This window comes from Lynx canadensis, chromosome F2 (assembly GCF_007474595.2).
Source record: "Lynx canadensis isolate LIC74 chromosome F2, mLynCan4.pri.v2, whole genome shotgun sequence".
In the NCBI taxonomy this organism is placed as follows: Eukaryota; Metazoa; Chordata; class Mammalia; order Carnivora; family Felidae; genus Lynx; species Lynx canadensis.
Genome location: NC_044320.2, coordinates 37,542,001 through 37,562,338, shown reverse-complemented (window position 1 = coordinate 37,562,338; position 20,338 = coordinate 37,542,001). Strand labels below are relative to the sequence as shown.

General features: G+C 36.0%; 1 protein-coding gene across 2 annotated transcripts in view; it reads left to right on the top strand.

The window, feature by feature from the left end:
• The window catches only part of VPS13B (vacuolar protein sorting 13 homolog B), an 820,834-nt gene that overhangs the window by 617,360 nt on the left and 183,136 nt on the right, over positions 1 to 20,338 (top strand). For both annotated transcript variants that reach the window (XM_030304021.2, XM_032591891.1), the window contains one exon: positions 15,528 to 15,665. In XM_030304021.2, the coding sequence (XP_030159881.1) occupies positions 15,528 to 15,665 (138 nt within the window). The remainder of the gene's footprint in view (positions 1 to 15,527; positions 15,666 to 20,338) is intronic.

Genomic DNA, 20,338 nt, shown 5'->3' with positions numbered 1-20,338 from the left:
TAAGTTTTAATTCTAGCTCTGTTATTTACAAGATGTATACCTATCTATAGGGCAGTTGTAAAACTGAAAATAGGTAATTCATGAAAGTGAGTCAAGCAGCTAGTAGGGCCGAATAAATGTTCACTTCTACTGCTTTAGCTATTATGATTATACAGCAAAAAGATTACCAAACTGGGAACCAGGAATTTAATATTAGCTTTGCCAGTAATTAGCAGGGTGATCTTAACCAGGCAATTTACTTTCTCGAGTTTCTGTTTTCTTATTTGTAAAATGTGGTGATTATAATAGATACTAACAAGGTCCATTCCAGTTCTAAAGCTTCATTATTCTCTAATTTGGAATTCATCTTCCCATACTCACCTTTCTAAAAATATTTATACTGCTTTGGCCTCAGGGAGTTGACTTCTGTGAGTACCCTGTAAGAATAAAATGTATTCTGACTTGTCTTAAAGATGCAGATTTTCTTTTGACATTCTAGTGGAGCACTAATTCGTTTATTCAGTGTTTTAAATGCATAAATTTTATTAAATATTAATGAAGTTATTTTTTAAAGCTGATCCAGGGAATTTCTGTTTTAAATTGGTCCCTTTGAGTGAACTGTACAAGTCCCATTATCAATTTAGTAAGCTAGGAACAATTGTTGTAGCACTTTTCCATCCTAAAGAAAAGACTGTTCTGTTCCATGTTCAGGATTCTTTTGAAGCCCTGTAATCATGTGGGTAAGAAAAAAGAGAAAGATAAGAATGCCTATAATGTTAACATTCAGGGAAAGGAGAAAAGTTGAGGTGGCCGGTTTCATTTCTGGATTCTAAAGTGAAAGAGTCATTGCAGTGTCTTGATTGGAAGGATAAAAAGGGGTGTCATCATGAAGCTAACTTTCTAAGAAAGATCCAGGAAAAGTTAAAGCCATCATAAGTTAAAAATGAAAGAGATAACATATTACATCTTTCTGCCATATTTATACTCTATTTATTGAGATATAATTGGCATACAGTATTAGTTTCAGGTATAAAAACATAGTGATTCGACATTTGTTTACATTGTGAAATGGTCACCATAGTAAGTCGTTACCATCTGTCACCTTACAAAGTTAATCCAGTTTTGTTGAATATATTCCCCACGCTGTATATTATACCCTCATTACTTAATTTATTTTATAACTGGAAGTTTGTACTTCTTAATTTCCTTCACCCATTAGGGCCCTCCCAACCTCCCTGCCCTCTGCAGCTGTCAGCCTATTCTCTGTATCTATGAATCTAGGTTTTATTTTGTTTTGTTTTTTAGATCCCACATATAAGTAAAATTATATGATATTTGTCTTTCTCTGCTTGATTTATTTCACTTTGCGTAATAGCCCTCCAGGTCTATCCATGTTGTCACAAGTAGCAAGATTTCATTCATTTTAATGGCTGAATAGTATTCCAGTGTGTGGGTGGGGTGTGTGTATATATATGGTAGCTCTTTTTTTAAAAGTTTATTTATATATTTTGAGAGAGAGAGAGCGTGAGTCAGGGGAGGGAGCAGAGAGAGAGAATCCCAAGCAGGCTCCATGCTGTCAGTGCAGAGCCCGACGTGGGGCTTGAACTTAGAAAGCATGAGACCATGAACCACCCAGATGCCCCAAATGGTAGCTCTAACTTTTTGAAAACCTTCATGCTGTTTTCCATAGTGGCTGCACCAATTTACATTCCCACTAACAGTGGACAAAGGTTCCCTTTTCTCCACATCATCACTAACACTAGTCATTTCTTGTCTTTTTGATAATAACCATTCCCACGGTGTGAAGTGATATCTCATTGTGGTTTTGATTTTCATTACCCCGATGATTAGTGATGGTGAGGATCTTTTCATATGCCTGTTGGCCGTCTGTATGTCTTCTTAGGAAAATGTCTATTCAGATCCTCTGCCCATATCGTAAAAAGATTATTTGCTTTTTTGTGAAATTATAAGAGTTTTTATGTATTTTGGCTATTAACCCCTGATTGGACATATCATTGACAAATGTCTTCTCCCATTCAGTAGGTTGTTTTTTTAGTTTGTTGATGATTTCCTTCATTGTGCAGAAACTTTCTAGCTTGATGTAGTTAGGCCTTTGTTTATTTTTGTTCTTGTTTCACTTGTTTCTGGAGTCAGATCAAAAAAGACATCACTAAGACTGATATCAAGGAGCTTACTGGCTATGTTTTCTTCCAGGAATTTAATAATATCAGGTCTTACATCGAAGTCTACTCTGTTTTGAATTGATTTTTACATGGTGTAAGATAGTGGTTTAGTTTCATTCTTTTGCACGTAGTGTCCAATTTTTCTAACACAATTTACTAAAAAGACTATCATTTCCCAATTGTATATTCTTGCCTCCTTTGTTGAACGTTACTTGAACATATATGTGTGGGGTTTTTATTCTATTCCATTGATCTATGTGCCTGTTTTTATGCCAATGCCATACTGTTTTCATTACTGTAGTTTTGTAGTATAGTTTGAAATCAGGGACCCTGATACTTCTGGCTTTGTTCTCCTTTCTCAGGATTGCTTTGGCTGTTCGGGGTCTTTTGTAGTCCCATACAAATTTGAGGATTATTTGTTCTGTGAAAATGTCATTGGAATTTTGATAGGAATTGCATTGAATCTGCAGATTGCTTTGGGGATTATGGAATTTTAATAATATTAATCCATCCAGTCTGTGAGCATGGAATATCTTTCCATTTATTTGCATCATCTTCAGTTTTTTTCCATCAGTGTCTTATAGTTTACGATATACAGGTCTTTTACCTCCTTGGTTAAATTTATTCCTGGGTACTTTACTCTTTTGTATGCATTTGTAAATGAGATTGTTTTCTTGATTTTTCTTTTTGCTGCTTTCATTTTTAGTGTACAGAAACATAACACATACACATTTTTATATATTTTTTATCTTGAAATGTTACTGACTTCATTACTTCTAATAGTTTTTTCCAGTGGGGTCTTTAGACTTATTGTTCCACTGTTTTCTTCCCTCTGTGCTTTCTGATGAGAAATCCACGGTAATCACAGTCATTGTTTCTGTACATGTAACGTGTTGATTTTCTCTAGGTGCTTTCAAGATTTTTTTCTTGATATTTGGTTTTCTATAGGTTGATTATAATGTGTCTGGGCTTGATTTCTTTGAATTTATCCTGTTTGAGGTTTTCTGGCCTCCTTAACTCTGTAACTGTATGCTTTCTAAAACTAAATTCGGGAACTTTTAAGCTATTATTTCTTTAAATGTTTTTCTGCACCAATCTTTTTTGGACACCAGCATTAAACTTTTTATATTATTCCACAGATCCCTGAGACTCCATTCTTTTTTTTTGTTTCTTTTTTCCTGTTTTCTTTTTTCTTCTCTGTTCTTCATATTAGATAATTTCTATTGAATTTTCCGGTTCTAAAATTTTTATTTGGTTCTTTTCTATGGTTTCTGTTTCTCTTCTGAGAACTTCTATATCTCTACTCATTTTAAGCACATTTACCTTACCTCATGAAACATAGTTATAATACCTGCTAAAGTCTTAAATGCTTTGACCCTGCTAACACAGCACAGCCACTGCAGGACCTGCCCCCATCCCCCACGTACACACACACTGTAGCCACCCTTGGGGCAAAACCAGGAGACAAAAAAGAAGTATAAAAGACAGCAGGTTTTCCTACACTCTTGAAATCACAGAGGCCTTAATTCCCAGACATAAGAACGTTTGACTGTTCTTGCCATCACTGTTCACCACAACCCAAGACTCACTTTCAAGTCAAAGTTGTGAGAGAAAAGAGGAAAAATGAAACAAATTGAGAAACACCACCGTAGCAGTCCTATCTGCAAGTTTGTCTCTCCTCCCCAGTCTACATTGTTCTTGTTTGCTTTTTAGAGCCCTCAGGCCTTTTTTTTTTTTGGTATTTTCTCTCTCGAGTTTTTTATCGTAAGCAGCAGGAGAGTTAGGTTGAAGTGAGCTTATTACAACTTTGCCTGGCACCAGACGTCCTTCAATTTTAAAATAATAAAATTATTATCTAGTCTATTAGCAGAGACATGGTCTTCTGAGAAACTTAATACAGGATTTCCTCCAAAAGTGATATTTTAATATCTTTACATCTGTGACACAGATCGGTTAATATGCTGTAATGAATAAACTGCTCCCAGGGAGTTGTCAGCATTAACTTGATTCTGCACATGTCACCGTTAAGCAAAGAACATGTCCACATACTCAAGGGGTGGTAATAGTGTTCTTTTTCTCTGTTCCTGAGGGATATCCTTTCATATATTATAAAATCAAATTAGAAGAAGAAATGCTGTGAAATTCATTGTCCCTCATGTCAGTCTGCCTTCTCAGCACATGTGACTGATAAATACACGTGTGTATATTATATATACCACTTATGCATATACATATTTAAAAACCTAAATTCTATGAGAGGCTACCCAGAATACATGATAAATGGAATCTATATTTATACCTATACCTGCCTTTTTTTTTTTTTTGAAGAAAACCTGAAGTGATATAGAACCGGTAACAACTGCTTATAATTTTGAAAGATTAATAAAGCATCATCGCCAGTCTGCATAATTTAGTGATCTTAAATTATGCCAGCTCTACCTGCAAGTGTGTGTGTGTGTGTGTGTGTGTGTGGTCATTTGCTTTACTCGCCCTAGTTTAAATAACAGCAGGTTATCTAAAGCCTAAATTATCAACTTGCATTTCTTTTATGACTCTTGATATTTATAGTAACCTATAAATGATCTTCCATTCAGTCCAGGTAGACAGTACATCTGCAAGTTAACAAGTTTCTTTTTAAAATATTAAAATAATGTGACAGTGGGCTTTTCCATGTCCCTCTTACCTGAAGCAACATCTAACAGAAACGAGATCTTCTGCCAGCACCTTTATATGTAGCAGCTGTAATATTGGCAGTTCTCATTTAAATAAAGATGAATGTAGTTGTTTTTAACATAATCGTATTAGTTGTGTTTATAAATATTTAAAAATTGGTATTTATTTTGTTTAAGGTAATGGAATCCAGATTTGAAGTTGCCTCATATCTTGACTATGCAGCCCAAGGCAGACTTAAAAAGTCATTTTTCTTCTTGTTTGTTTGGGGCTTTTTGTTTGTTTTTGAAGAAATGACTGTGCCATCTGGTCAATTGTAAAGGAGTTGAACCATTCTGAGGGAATTTAACCAACTCCCGTACTTCCTCAGCACACAGACAGTCCAGTAGCTTGTTACTCATTGTTTGCCAGGAACCCACAAACCAATTTGAAGACAATTACCTCATCTCTCCCGCAACTTCTTTACTTATTGTAATTTTTCAGGCATCAGCTAGACTAAAATAGAGAAATTAAAGTTGATTAGAATCCGTACTGAAAGAGTGGGTAATAACACACTTCTGTGTATGACAGAACTATCCACAACATGGTATCTCTAGTATAGGAGACCTTCTACATTTTAAAGTTTTATAAAAGTTTGCATCTATGACTTCAGCTCTAATTAAGAGGCAAACATGGAAGAGTTCAATAAGAGCTCAAGATTTGGAGTCAGCCAGTCCTGAGTTCTAATCCCAGGTCTGCTGCTTAACAACTGTGTGATCTTGGGCAAGTTATTTCCTCTTTCTCAGCCTTGGCCCCTTATCTAGAATACAGGGGGAACACTGGTAGTGATCTGCTAGAGTCGATGTGAGAATGAAATGATGTATATGAAGCTCTTAGCTGAGTGTGTAGCACAGAGCTCCGTATGTGTTAATACTGTTGTTGTTTTTATCATCACTGTTAACATCTTTAAGCTGAGTTTAAAAATAGTGGTTGTAATCAGCCAAAAGCATTCACATCATTTTAGTTCAATTTATAGCTATTGTGTAGTTTGAAAATTTTCAGTTACAGTAATTGGCTTCTTTACCCTTTCATGAATAGGTCTGCAGAAAATGTGCCAGAGACATCTGAGTAAACCAACAGTTGGAAAATCATAAACTGCCTTCTTACACCTCATAAATCATATCTTGATTTCATTTAGTTATTGTGACTAAAAGAGAAGGATTGAATTACATGTCTCTTCAGAACTAAAGGTTTTGCTAATGTCTCTGGAAAGGCTTAGAATTAACCTGTGACTTTAATGTCATAATGATCACAACTTGAACATTTATCTGAAAATTTAGCTGCTGGGAACATTTCTTGCCAGCCAGTAATACGAAGTGAAATTATTACATTGACAGAAATCAGCCAATAAGTGGTTCCCTTAAATGAGAGGAACTCTAAAGCATCTCTCAGGGAGAGTTATGGGGAGAAAGTTAAATAAGATGTGACCCATGGGTGCCTGGGTGGCTCAGTCAGTTAAGCGTCTGACTTCAGCTCAGGTCATGATCTCATGGTCCATGAGTTCAAGCCCCACATCAGGCTCTGTGCTGACAGCCTGGAGCCTGCTTCAGATTCTGTGTCTTCTCTGTCTCCCTCTCTCTCCCTCTCTCTTTCTCTCTCCCCCCTCCACCCCACTCACACTCCGTCTCTATCAAAAATAAATAAACATTAACCAAAAAAAAAAAAGATGTGACCCAGCCCGTAGGGAGAGTTAACATATAGGGAAGGATATTGGAAGGGAAATCAGAAACTTTGACTTTTAGTCTTGACTCATTAGCCAAGATTCTTTGATGCAAATAACTAAACTTGGTGCTTTAGTTTCCTTATCTCTAAAATGGGTATAATAATATCTGGTCTCTGTAGTTTCACAGTTTAATCTTAGCTCCAAGTGAGATATCTATGAAATGCCTTGGGACTATGAAATATTGTTCAACTGTAAGTGGGGCTTCTTTAGTTATTAGCAATAGAAGGAAGAGCTTAATGGATCTTTTTAAACATGAGGAAGACTAGTGCTCTGGCCCTTTTGACATCCATCTTGATCATCAGGATTTACTTAACAGGAGAAGTGGAAGGAATCATTTAAAACCACTAAATTGGCTTTCAATGTTACAGAACCAAGACTTTGCTCAGAGCAGACAAGAGGTTTAAAATTGGGATTAACTTGATCTTCCTTACAGATATATATAGGTTTATATGACTACATTTTTTTCTGTACAGCACCCTATATTTACTTGCATTGAATTTTAATCAAATGTTGTCATGTAAAACATCTGAAACCCACATTAGAATTTAACATGAAAACAACCAAATAGAAAAGACAGTAAGAACACCACAAAGCAGCACAGAAAATAAATTAAAAGGAATTCATTGAAATGATATTTTTTTTTTCAACGTTTATTTATTTTTGGGACAGAGAGAGACAGAGCATGAATGGGGGAGGGGCAGAGAGAGAGGGAGACACAGAATCGAAAACGGGCTCCAGGCTCTGAGCCATCAGCCCAGAGCCCGACGCGGGGCTCGAACTCACGGTCCGCGAGATCGTGACCTGGCTGAAGTCGGACGCTTAACCGACTGCGCCACCCAGGCGCCCGAAATGATATTTTGTATATTATCTGCTAGTTAGCATCATTAAATATATGTAATGTAATTCCTTTTATTTTAGCAAGATATGGAAGACTTGGTTCTAAAAGTAAGAGCTAATGGGCACTGACGATCACACATCCCAGCAGCCATGTTAATCCTTCCTGTTCCTCTTCTGGGCTCTAGGCTTGGGATTTCAAACCAGGAAATTTCCTCTTCCCTTTCCTATCAAATCTTAGTACGTACAAGGGACAGAGCATGGGAAAAAGTGCTTATGGAGTTAGCCAAATGCCTAGATATCAGCAAGGACATGGCAGCACTTACTTTGCATCCACAGCAATTTAGAATTGGTTTCTTGGGGGGTTTGCTGTTCTGACAGTGAATTGTTACTGTGTTTTATGGATCTAGGTTCCTTCACAATTTAATTTTCAGGCATTTTGAGGGTTTTTTGGACCACATTTGCTTCTGTGGCTACATTAAAAAAGAGGAAAGATGCCATTTAAACTAAGGATCATAAAGAAATATAGAAAAGAGGAGAAACCCAGTAGGTCTATATGTAGCTTTGCCTTTTTTATATACAGTGGTCAAAAGGTGACTGTTCTGATCCTGACCTCTCACTGCAGGGAGTTACACTGCCAGCCATTGAGTGCAGCCTAATCAAGCACAACAGTGGCTTCTGAAAGAGGTCCCTTTGGAGGTTAAACAATATTAATTTCATAGATAGAGGCAAATAGATGTAGATCCTCCAAAAACACTTTGCTTTAAATTTTATTCAAGTTCTATGAAGAAACACGTTTGTGTATTCTTGGCTGGGCACAAAAGGATTAAGCTAAAAGACCATCTGGGAACATCTTGTCAGGAACTTGGAGAGAGGAAGGGAGAGTAGGGAATCTCTAAACCCTCACCTACTACTCTGCTTCTTCTTTAAGTATTGTCTCCCTTTCTACTCTGGCTGTGAACTCTGCTTGATCTTCCTTAACAAAAGAAAGCTGTGTGAAATTTAAATTCTGATGCACTAGCCATGTTTATTGGACATTGTGTTGTTTCAGTCTTTTCTTTGTATAAAAGTTGATATACCCAGACTTACTAAAAGGAGTCTCTAACTTCTAGTTTAAAAAATGGAAAAGAGTCTGTTTGGTTTGCAGATTATTTACTTCCTTGATTCATACATTGGCCAAATATTTCTAAGGAGTGGAAAAGAACACAAGAATATAATTTTGATAATTATCAGAACCGCAGTGCAGAGAAATTGTCAGATCTATAATTTCTCCTCAGCCAGGAGAATTTAATAGAGAAGTAAAGTACATTGACAAGTATTTTAAACCTCAGTAATAATTTTAAGAATTAAATATAAGTAAACTTATTACTGGTTTTTAAGATCAAAATTGGGTATACGTTCCACTAATAAACAAAGAGTTTTATATTTTACCCATTATCTTCCTCTTAATTCAGATCAGTGATAAAAAAAAAAGATTTTTCAAAATTAAAAAGCAAAAACAAAAACTAGAAGGAGTAGACACTTGAAAGCACCACACATACATACTCCTGTATTTTGTTTAAAGTTTGTGTTTTAGAAACAAAACATTAACTGTTATTGAACTTTTACCATGACGTGTCCCGTACTAACCATGTTATATATATTATCTGATATAATATTCTCAACAACCCACAATCTCGTGGATTGTCCCCATTTTGGAGACTCCGTGAAGTTAAAATTAAATTTACCCAGTTTAAGGAATCAGGACTTAAACCCAGATCTGTCTGCCTCCAAAGTTCATGTTCTTTTCATTACCCTGAATTTTCTACTGTGTTATAAACTGATGTAAACTCTCCCATAGAACAAAATGTGGGAAAGCTCAATGAAAGTAGGGCTGTCTGTGTTCAGTAAGTCCTAAGTCAATGACAGACCATTTCGTAAACCTCTTCTATATGACAGTATCCTATCATCTGCCAGTTGTCCCTCAAGAGTTCATCAAAAGTCACTTAAACGTTTTTTCGTAAACTTAACAACCCTGTGTACCTCAGACCAAAGAGAACCAGTCTCCCTAAGCCACCATAGATGCCACTTTGGTTCTGTGGCAGCCCAGGACAGGTCTGGGCTCATTAACTGTGGCAGACTACAGAATACTTGTAATCCATAACACGTCATTGAAGATTTTGCAAAAAAAATAATAATAATAATTAAAAATAAATAAAAATAAAAAGCAAATAAAAGCCTAGTCTTATTTCTTTTAAGAAACCAAACATTAGATCCTTCTGGACTTTCTGGAACTGATAAAATGAAGACAGAAGTAAATCTTGAGGCTATTTGCGGTGCTACATCATAACAAGCACTTACTTTATGCTTCTGAGGAACTTGCGATATTTTGATCATGTACTACTACTGTCAGAAAGGAAACTCAGTGCAATATGACATCAAAGCAGAAAGTCACTGAAATTTAAATCTGCAATAGTAGTTTAGGGAACACATTAATTTTAATCATAATGATTCAGGAATGATAACATTTGCAGGACTACAAATGAAAGCATGCTGTAATTTCAAAAGTTGTTGATAATACAGAGCAGGATTTTATTACCCAGGATTGCAAGCACCAACAGGATCTTGCTGTATTAGCAGCAAGAAGCTAATACCAGGAGTAAGGTGATAAACTGTTTACCTACTGGAGAAAACATGGTTAAAATGAGATACCCCAGTAATCAAAAGCTTATTTTTCAGCACTCATCCCCCAAATTTCAGTTAATAACATTTCTTCCAGTACCACAAGTTTATAAGAACTGTCCACCATAGGAAAATTTCGTATCCTTGACATTGCTCCATATTTGCATTAGCACTCATTTTCCACAAAAATGTAAAAGACAAAGGTACCATGAGAACACTGAATCAAAGGGGCAAAAACATTATTGTAACTGTAGTTACTTGCATCTTCCACAATAGAGTCTTTGCCTGGAGCTGCCAGGGAAAGTCACCATTGGGCTAACTTTGCTTTCTGCCTTCCTTAACCAACCTCCTCCTCATAGAAATGTTCTTGAGCATAGAAGTGGCTAAGAAAAAGCAGAAAGAGGCACAGATTATCAAGTGTTTTGTAAACCTGAGGTTGATAAAAGCAACTGTTAGGGAAGATGGGGAGAGTGAGGAAGAAATAATGGTGGCTTAGAGTCTCCTTCGAGTCCTCTTTATAAGAGATGCTTAGTTTTCAAATAAACAACTCCTTCTGGCATTGGGATTTTTAAAATTCAAAGTTCTTTATTCACATGGCAAAACAAATTGAAACGTTGATTTTTGCAATGGCTAACACTTAGAAATATCTGGTGTAAAAGTGACTGGACTTCATTAAATATTCAGTGTTATGTCCGTCTTTAAAGTGGGAAAATTATCACTGAAATCTGTGGGGAAATGTATTCTCATTGGAGCCTCAATAAAAATTCAGCTTAATTATGACAAAGAAATTTCCTGCCACATAGTAGAGCAAAACAGAGTAGTATAAAGTAGAATCGAATAAAGCTTACAAAATTTGTAGCACTCAGCTGCTCTGTATGAGCTTAGAAAACAAACTTTTTGTTAAGTAGAAGATTGCAAAGGAAATAAATGAGTTTATTTTCCAAGTTTCATTTTGAGTTGGTCACAATGAATCATGTTGTATTTTATTATATTTTGTATAATTTAAATGTTACGCAAAACATACTTAACTCTGTGAATATTTGCTGAGGGTTAAAAAATAATGAGCAGCCGTACAAAGACTACTTTTATCAGATTCAGAGGAAGACCTCCCAAGCAGTTAAGTGAAATGAAGGTTTATGAAGAAGAGCAAAGTAATCTACAAGCACAAAGAATACAATCTGAAACAAGTCTCTGTGAAAGCCAATAATATCTTGATCCATCTGTGAACAGACTGGAAACTTTCTGAATCTTCTCTTTGGGTGTTCTTTGTGACATGATATGATGAAGTATTTTCTTTTGGAGGCCAGGTCAGCCCAGAAGAAAAACAAATAATATAACTTTGTCAATACCAATGCCTTATTGAAGTGAATTCTTACTGACTTTCAACAAGATTTATGGCTGTGAGCAATTTGTCATTTGTTCTGACCCATTTCCCCCACTCTGCAACTCCTAATAAGGCACTACTTTCTCCTGTTTCTTAGGCTTAGGGACAACAGCATAAATGTGCTCATCTACAGCAGCAGAAGCTTACTTTTTTTGAGAGCTTCCTGTGCTCAAATAGGTGTCTCACAAATATGGAGAAGAAAACTAGCAAAGTCTGAAGGAGCTTCCATATGAAGTAGTCATCGCTGCTTGTCACTGTATTTACATTATACTCACAGACTCCTTTAATCTTAATTTATCTGGTGCTTTCCCAGCTACATTGACCCTGAGGAATGTGTAATATGAATCCCATTTTCCAGACTTGATGATGGAATTAAGGAGAAGTTAAATTGAAGATATTAGAGGAAGTCTAAAAGTCATGCCCCTCATCATCTAACCATAAGGGATTAAATAGTGACTTGCAAACCTGAGCTTTTTCTGTGGGATTCTCATGGATCTTCTACTGCTGCTGCGGCTTGTACCCACATGACTAGAGGCATATCCAAAGTAGAGATTTTAGCTAAAACTGGGAGAGTAGCCTCTCTCCTGTCACACATTCGATATCCATCAACCACGCAACCTGTATTTTCCTGGATGTTCCTAATTTGTTATTCTGCTCTGTCAGCTCTATAAATACAGCTGTACTTTTAAACCAGTTGTATAGCCATATTAACCCAATAATATCATTAAACCAGTAATTTGGGAGGGTGAGGAAAAATAGTCATTGAAAGTTTGACTTCTTTAGATAAGTTTCCTAGACTTTTCCATGTTTTTAAATTCCCATTTCCCATTCTTCTTCCTAGTATTGCCAGTTTGTTTATTTCATCTCTGGTAAGTCCTATCCCCCTGTAATTGTCCCTGTAATTGTAAGTGCAGCTTCCAAGGCTGGGTACCAGATGGCCAGGCCCTCTAACTTCTATGAAAAGAGAAGCAACCTCCATGAAACCTATCTCCCCTACATGGAAAACCCTCATTCTTATTATCAGAACTTGGTGCTTCCCCATCTATACCTTGATGAAGGTAGAACATCAAAATATTATTCCTTTGAAATGTTTTTTTTTCTCTCCCCTTCACTTCAGTTTTTCTTTTAGATATTTTGTGTGTCATCCTTTTTTTTTTTTTTTTTTTTGAGCTGTGAACATAGGTCTATATATCATTATGTGCTGAGGATCATCTTAGAGGTGATTATCCTCCAGTGTGTATGTATGTGTGCAGCTAGGTTTATTTCTTTAAGATAGAGTACCACATGTGCCCTTTCTAATTACAAAAAGTATGGATATTGAGAATTTTGGTAGTCACTCATTTTCAACCCTCTCCCCTACTCATGCAAAAATACTTTATTTACACTCTCATCGACCATACATGGGAGGATCCATTTCTCCTTCTCCTCTACACAAGATATTATCAGTCTTTTTAGTTTATGCTAATCTGATAAATAAAAAACTACTTCTTTTAATTTGTGTATGGTTGATTGTTGGGCAGAAATTTTTTCTTGTTTTTCATAAAACTCTCTAGAAGGATTAAACAACTTAAGGTAAAGACAGAAATCTTAAAAATGTTTCAAGAAACTATAGGAAAATACATTATCACCTAGGGATAAATCCAGTAAATAAAAATTAGATTTTTTTACCACATCTATAAAAAAAAAGGATGTATGCAGAAAGCATCAGAATGTATTTCAAGGACAACTACCATACCAGGGGGAAGCACTTGCTATGTATGACAGACAAACGTTAACGCTCATAATATAGCAAGAGAAAAAAACTAATAGAAAAATGAGTAAGTAAATATTTTGTAGAAGAGGAATCAAATGGCCAATAAATGAAAAGATGCTTAACCACTTTGCTTTTTACTACTAACAATATAAAATGGATGTCTTACTATGTCAGTACATATAGATCTTCTTGATTCTTCTAAACAACTGTATGGATTACCATTGTTTATTTAAGCATTAGTCTGTTGATGGACTTCCAGGTTGTTTTCTACTTTTTGCTATGATCAACATTTCTACAGTGTGTGTGCATGCATGCACTACACAGGCATTATCAGTTCTTTTTAGTCTTAGGCTATCTGATAGATGAAAATTTCTACTTATTTAAAATATTTTTCATTGATTATTACTAAGATCTAGTATCTCATAATGTTTATATGCCATTCGTTTTCTTCATCTGTTAATTGCTTCTTTATTAATTTATTCACTTAATAATTGCTTATTCTTTCCTCTACCCATTTTTCTAGGTTAATATCTATATTGATTGCATGAACTCTTTGTAGATTAATGATACATCCCTTTTCTGTCACATGAGTTTGAATATGTAATTCCTGTAACTTGTTTGGTTTAGCCTAAGTTTTACTTGCCAGTCTTTTACACATCATATTAACATTTCTGCATCAGTGTAATTCTTCTCTGTCCATTAGTTAGTTACATCACTTCTGTCTGTTTTCTCTGTGAGGTCATTGTTCTCTCTCTAGATTATGTTCTCTTCATAACGAAGAACTATGCCTCCTCTTACGAGTCTAACACGGTACTATTTACTTGATAATAAATGCTTGTTGATGATGGCTACGTAGGTGAGATTCTAGAAGTAGACACTCAGGTCCTGTCAAGTTACATAGCTCCTTTGAATTGATTGTAGATCCGACCAGCAACAGACTTTTGCTATCGTTTCATGACACCTGACCATTATATTTTAAAGAGAGAATAATATAGTGTTACTATGTAATGAATCTACTATGCATATTCTCACTGCTTTAAATTCACTGATTGTATAAAAAGAGAAGAATGCACTAGCTTAGTGTTTGATCTTTACCACATAGATCTAACGTCACGATCAATTGCTTTCACTATTTTCTTTGAAATCACATAAAGGTTCATATGTGCCATATTTCATAAGAATCACATGATAAGGTCAAGAAATACAAATTCCAAGGCAGAATTTATATGCCCAGTTCACATATGACAGTAATACTATATAACCATATGTTGAATATAATACACTGTATGTAAATGCTATTCTTGAAAGCAATCCAATCAATAAAACTTAAAATAAATAACACTTTAAGAACACATCCCAAATCGACTGAAAATGGAATAGATGGACTCTATGGCAAGAACATCCCTATAAAATTGACATTCAGAGGCTATTAAAACAGAGAGAGTAAAACAATCTTGAAACTAAAGAAAAACTGTGAATATTTAGAAGTTTTTTTTTAAAGCCTACTATGTTGTATGCCAAGATGCAGCAGTCGTTTTTATTTAAAGAGCTATTTCAATAAAAACTGGATTGCCAAGCAGTAAAAAGCAAATTCAGTTTGCCATCACCAATAGCTAAAAAATACTTCTTAAAGAATATACTACATAAACCCAAAAAAAGTAAGAAATACACACTAACAGAAAAAGTCAAAACAGAAAAAAATCAAGATTTAGTCATTATTGGGACTAATAAAAGATTGACCAATTTTTATCATTAAAGAAGGTTATGAGAAAGCTACTGAAGTTAACTTCAAAAGCCTAGCAGTAAAAAGTGATTGTAATGTCAGTAAAACTCTGAAACAGATCAAATAGACCCTAAGTAGTACTAATCCACTGCATCTTTGAACATATATTTGCCTTTTTTTAAAGCTGAAAAGCTTGCCTTTTTTTCTTTAATTTGTTTCCAACATCCTGTTTAAAAAAAAAGAAGAAAGAAAAGAAATCCAACTATACAACTGTTAACAGCAACTCAGAGCACAGAAACTTTACCTTCATTCAGAGATGATATAAGTTAAGATTTGAAATGACTTTTCCTTTGGTCTGATTTTGAAAAACATGGTTTCATCATTCCAATGTAGAGAGAGCTTCTCTTTCTCTGTAAAGTACTTGTGTGACTAGTATACTTAAAAACAAATGAATCAGTGAAGGTTATATACAGTGAATTTAACCATTTTTTCTTCTTCTTTGTCAGCTGAAGCTCTTACACCAAAATGAGATGTTTGGGATGTGATTGACATTTTTTATTTAAACTTTGTCACTTCAGATCCTGGGAAGACTCTGCCTGAATCCCTTGATTACTGCACAGTTTGGCTACAGACAGTGCCTGGGGAAATAGACAGCAAAAGTGGTATTCCACCTTCGCTGGTAACGCTACAAATTAAAGACTTTCTTAATGGACCAGGTAAGAAAGTCACAATTCAAATGTGTATACATTTTCTTCATGTGAGTATATTAACATGTACTTAGGGTGTTAGTGATTGTGACATTCCTTGCCAAAAATGAATAGTTCATTTGTCTTCCAGAAGTGTATTCTTCTCAGCTTGCCCGTTTCAAAGACTAAAAGGCAAATATTAATAGGCACTAAAAATTACCTTTAGTCCGACAAAAAGTAGTTACCAATTAAAGAATAATTGACTAGTATAAGTAATTATAAGTCAAAGACCCAAAACTTTATTTCTGCCTTTACTGCTAATTGCCTGACCTTAGGCAGTTGATCTAATCTCCTATGCCTCAGTTTCCTTACTGTAAACAAAGTGGATGGATGGATGGAAGAGACATATGATATGTGTATACACACACACACACACACACACACATACATAAGGCAGTATACATCAATATATTCAATTAGATAAATATACTTATTTCAAATGCATAGCAAAGTGCTTGAGGCATATCTAAACACTCAGGTTTAGATAGACAGATACGGTCATCAAAATGTATTGAGTGCATATTAGTCCCAGGTACTAAGTGCTTTCTGTATTAATACAGACCCAAGGAGGAGCCTCTACAATTATCCCTATTTTATGAATTAGGAAGCTAAGACGGAAACGTGAAGCAAATTGCCCAAGGTCTTAATGGCAGAGGAGCCATTCAAACCCAGGTCTTTATGATTCTAAAGACCTAGATCACTTCTGTACCACACTAATTTTAACAGAACTAAAGGTTTTTCATCTCTCCTCCTCCTCCTCCTCTTTCTTGCTCTATTTCTTCTTCATCTCATGGTGCTCTTCCTCACTGAGGAGAGCTCAGTGAGATCTCAGCTGTTTATTTAACAAAAATTACTATTTCAGTTTTTCTTTCGTTATTTTATACTTACAGTGCTTCATATTATTATCAAAAGAATATTAGTTTCTTCATTGAGAATTTAAAACAATGGGGGCACCTGGAAGGCTCAGTCAGTTGAACACCCAACTCTTCGTTTCAGCTCAGGACATCATCCCACGATCATGGGTTCAAGCACAATGTCAGATTCCATGCTGACCATGGAGCCTGCCTAAGATTCTCTCTCTCTCTTTCTCTCTCTCTCTCTCTCTCTCTCTCTCTCTCTCTCTCTCTCCCCCTCTCCCTCTCTCCCTCTCCCTCTCCCCCTCCCCCTCCCCTTCCCCCTCCCCCTCTCCCCCTCTCCCTCTCCCTCTCCCTCTCCCTCTCCCTCTCCCTCTCCCTCTCCCTCCATCTGCCCCTCTCCCTCACTCACATTCTCTCTAAAATAAAATTTAAATAAGAATTTAAAACAATGGTGTCACACTGTCTTAGATCTCTAGCAATACTCTGCAAGACATGAATTTTGATAAGTGAAAACTATATGTGGACCTGGTTAAATGTGTGTCGTGGCATAACGATACACTTATGATCCATGGCTACAGATTGAAGAAGGCTGCTTGTCATCATGCCTGGTGTAAAGAGAGCCTAAAGAGGGCCACCTGTACTGGCCCTTTCACCAGGGCCCAGTTCTTCTCAAGTATGATTCTCCGGTTCTGGGATTTAAAAGGTATAGAAGTATGAAGAACTATTTCTAATCATTATAAGTACTTAGATGTCGTTTAAAAGACTCAAATGAGGGGCGCCTGGGTGGCGCAGTCGGTTAGGCGTCCGACTTCAGCCAGGTCACGATCTCGCGGTCCGTGAGTTCGAGCCCCGCGTCAGGCTCTGGGCTGATGGCTCGGAGCCTGGAGCCTGTTTCCGATTCTGTGTCTCCCTCTCTCTCTGCCCCTCCCCCGTTCATGCTCTGTCTCTCTCTGTCCCAAAAATAAATAAACTTGAAAAAAAAAATTTTTTAAAAGACTCAAATGAAAGCGAGAAGCTAATGATGAAGACTAAGAGAGTCAGTAAAGTTGGAAGCCTTTGGGGTGAGGTAATGGATAGATTGAGAGTGATGTGAGGCCTCGTAGTTGGCTAGTAAGTGTGAAGTACCATGTTGCATAGAATCCAAGCCATCATCAATTGTAGGAAAATACATTTTATGTACAAAGAAAAAATATCTGCTATTTAAACTATGATACAGTGCTTTCTTATTACATGAGTTGCAGGGCACTTCCTGACTTCAGAGTTGTTCACATGTAAAAGACTGAACAGATTAGAATGGGTGAAACTGGGTAAGAATATATGGTTAGTTCATGGAGAAGTGAGAGAGAAACTTGGGTTTCCCTCTTCTCTTTTGTAGTTTCTGATTTTTTTGCTTTTAGGCACAGTCTTTCACTCAACTTTAGCTATAAAGTTGGCTTCTAGTTTACATTTGATTGATTTATTAAAGGATGGGACCTACAAGTCAGTAGTTGTATACCATATTTTTATGGCAACCAAAGAAAGTGAATTTCAAGAGAAATGTCAATGAATGAATGAAAGATGATGCATATAATTCTAGCAATTAATGTGACTGACTAGTAGAAATGGGATTTTTTTAAATAGTTGTACTTTTGTGTTTCTAAGTTGGAAATTACATATATGCCATTCCTTATTTTTATTCAAATAAGAGTCATGATCTATCTGGAGATTCCAACTTTTAAACAAATGAATTGAAAGCATTATTTTATAGTAGCGCTTCTCAAACTTGAGTGTGCATTTGAAACATCTCTGGTGGCCTTATTAAAATACAAATAATTTAATAGTTTTAGAAGGCAGGAATGAAATTTTGCATTTCTAACAAGCTCCCAGGTAAGGTGGATGCTGTTGGTCTGGAGACTAAACAGTTGTAACAAGTTTTCATATGAATGAATGAATGAATGAATACACACACACGCACACGCGCGCGCGCACACACACACACACACACACACACACACACGGGTGTTGAGGACCCAACTGCAGATATTTTGAGGCATAGGAAAAGGGAATGACAAAAAAAATGATGAGTGGTTTTTTTAAATGTACTTTTATTATGAAAAATCAAATACAATGTCCAGTTAATGGTTTAAGTTCTTCCAAGTCTAAAACATTTTAACCAAGAGTAGTTTTCTTTAATAAATTGAGGGAAGATTAGTTGGAATGATGTATCAGCTGTGTGTGATTCCACTAAATACTAACCTAGCATCTTTGAAATGCTCCAGAATTTACTCTTAGACAAAAATTTCCTTACTGTAAATAATTTGTCTTGTAAAGTATGTACATAGACATTATTGCATAGACTAATTATATTCTCTTACTACACAGCCAGGTTGCCACTCTATATTAATTTAGAGATCATTGGAAATACAGAACACATAAAGCATTTCTTACCATAGGAATGTATTATTTTATAGATTTTGGCAACTCAAGAAAATTAAATTTTTTCCAGCTTTTAGATAATAGGATATATTAAGAGAACTATTATTTATGCTGAGACTGGGGGAACAAGTTTCAGCTTTTTAATATTCCCCAGTGTCATTCCCTTCCTTTAAAAAATTTAAAAAAAAAACTTTTTTTTTTAGTATTGCAAATAATGCTTCTGATTTTTATACAGTGTGAACTCATTAAGAATCTTTTGCTACTGTTAGTTTTTTGAATTTAGATGCACATCTTTTTTTTAATTTCAGAGAGAGAGAGAGAGAGAGGGAGGGCATGCAAGTGGGGAAGAGGGGCAAAGGGAAAAAAGAATCCCAAGCAGGCTCCACACTCAGCGCAGAGCCCACCACAGGGCTCAGTCCTATGACCCCGGGATCATGACCCGAGCTGAAATCTAGAGTCGGACACAACCAACTGAGCCACCCAGGCACCCCTAGATGCACCTCTTATTCAAGTATTATTCCCAAAGTTTTATGCTCCAGCTCTAAAATGGTATGTTATTCTTTTCTTGCTCCTGAATTAACATTTCAGGAGCAATAAAAGTTACGACCCTGAAGAATACAGGAAATACTGATTATACCTACCTAACCTTAAGTTTTCATCTTAAAGGTACAAACTTAATAGCTTTTGAATTCATCCTTACAGATTTACTTTTCAGGGATTATTTATCTAAACACTATGATACAATGCTACTATTTAGCATTTGTTTTTGGAAAAATAATTCAGAGTTCTTGAGTATTCTCTTATTTCCTCTGTTCACTTAATACTACCTTAGAGCAAATGATAGGTCCCAACTTTTACATCAAAAACCCCTTCAAAGCTCTCTCCACCCCCATCTCCTTCCTTCAGAGGCAACAATTGTACCCATTAGCAAGGTCAGTGGCTTGGAGAAACCTGGAAAACAGCAGCTACCAGAAACCCACTAGAATAATATCTCCAGCAGGTGATAGATTAGTTGGAACAAATTGGAACCATTGCAGTTCAGCAATCCTGGTTTCTTTCAAGCTGTTTTTAAAATGTCGTCATTTTAATACACAATCTAAGCCCTGCGGAACAGTCCACAGCAGGTTAATTTGAATCATATGATGTGTCACTGCCCTCAGCTGACATGAGCTCTATTCCATGTGTGAAGCCATAATAAATCCATTCCCAACCGGGGAAAATTCCCCGTGAGAAGGTGAACTAATCCAGGCCTCACACTGGCATGCTAGCCCTCCATAATTGAAAGCAGGGCCACCTGTTCCCAGCACAGTTAGCCTATAGAGAAAAAATTAGCATTAGATCAGATACTTCTTATATTGAAAAATCATTCAT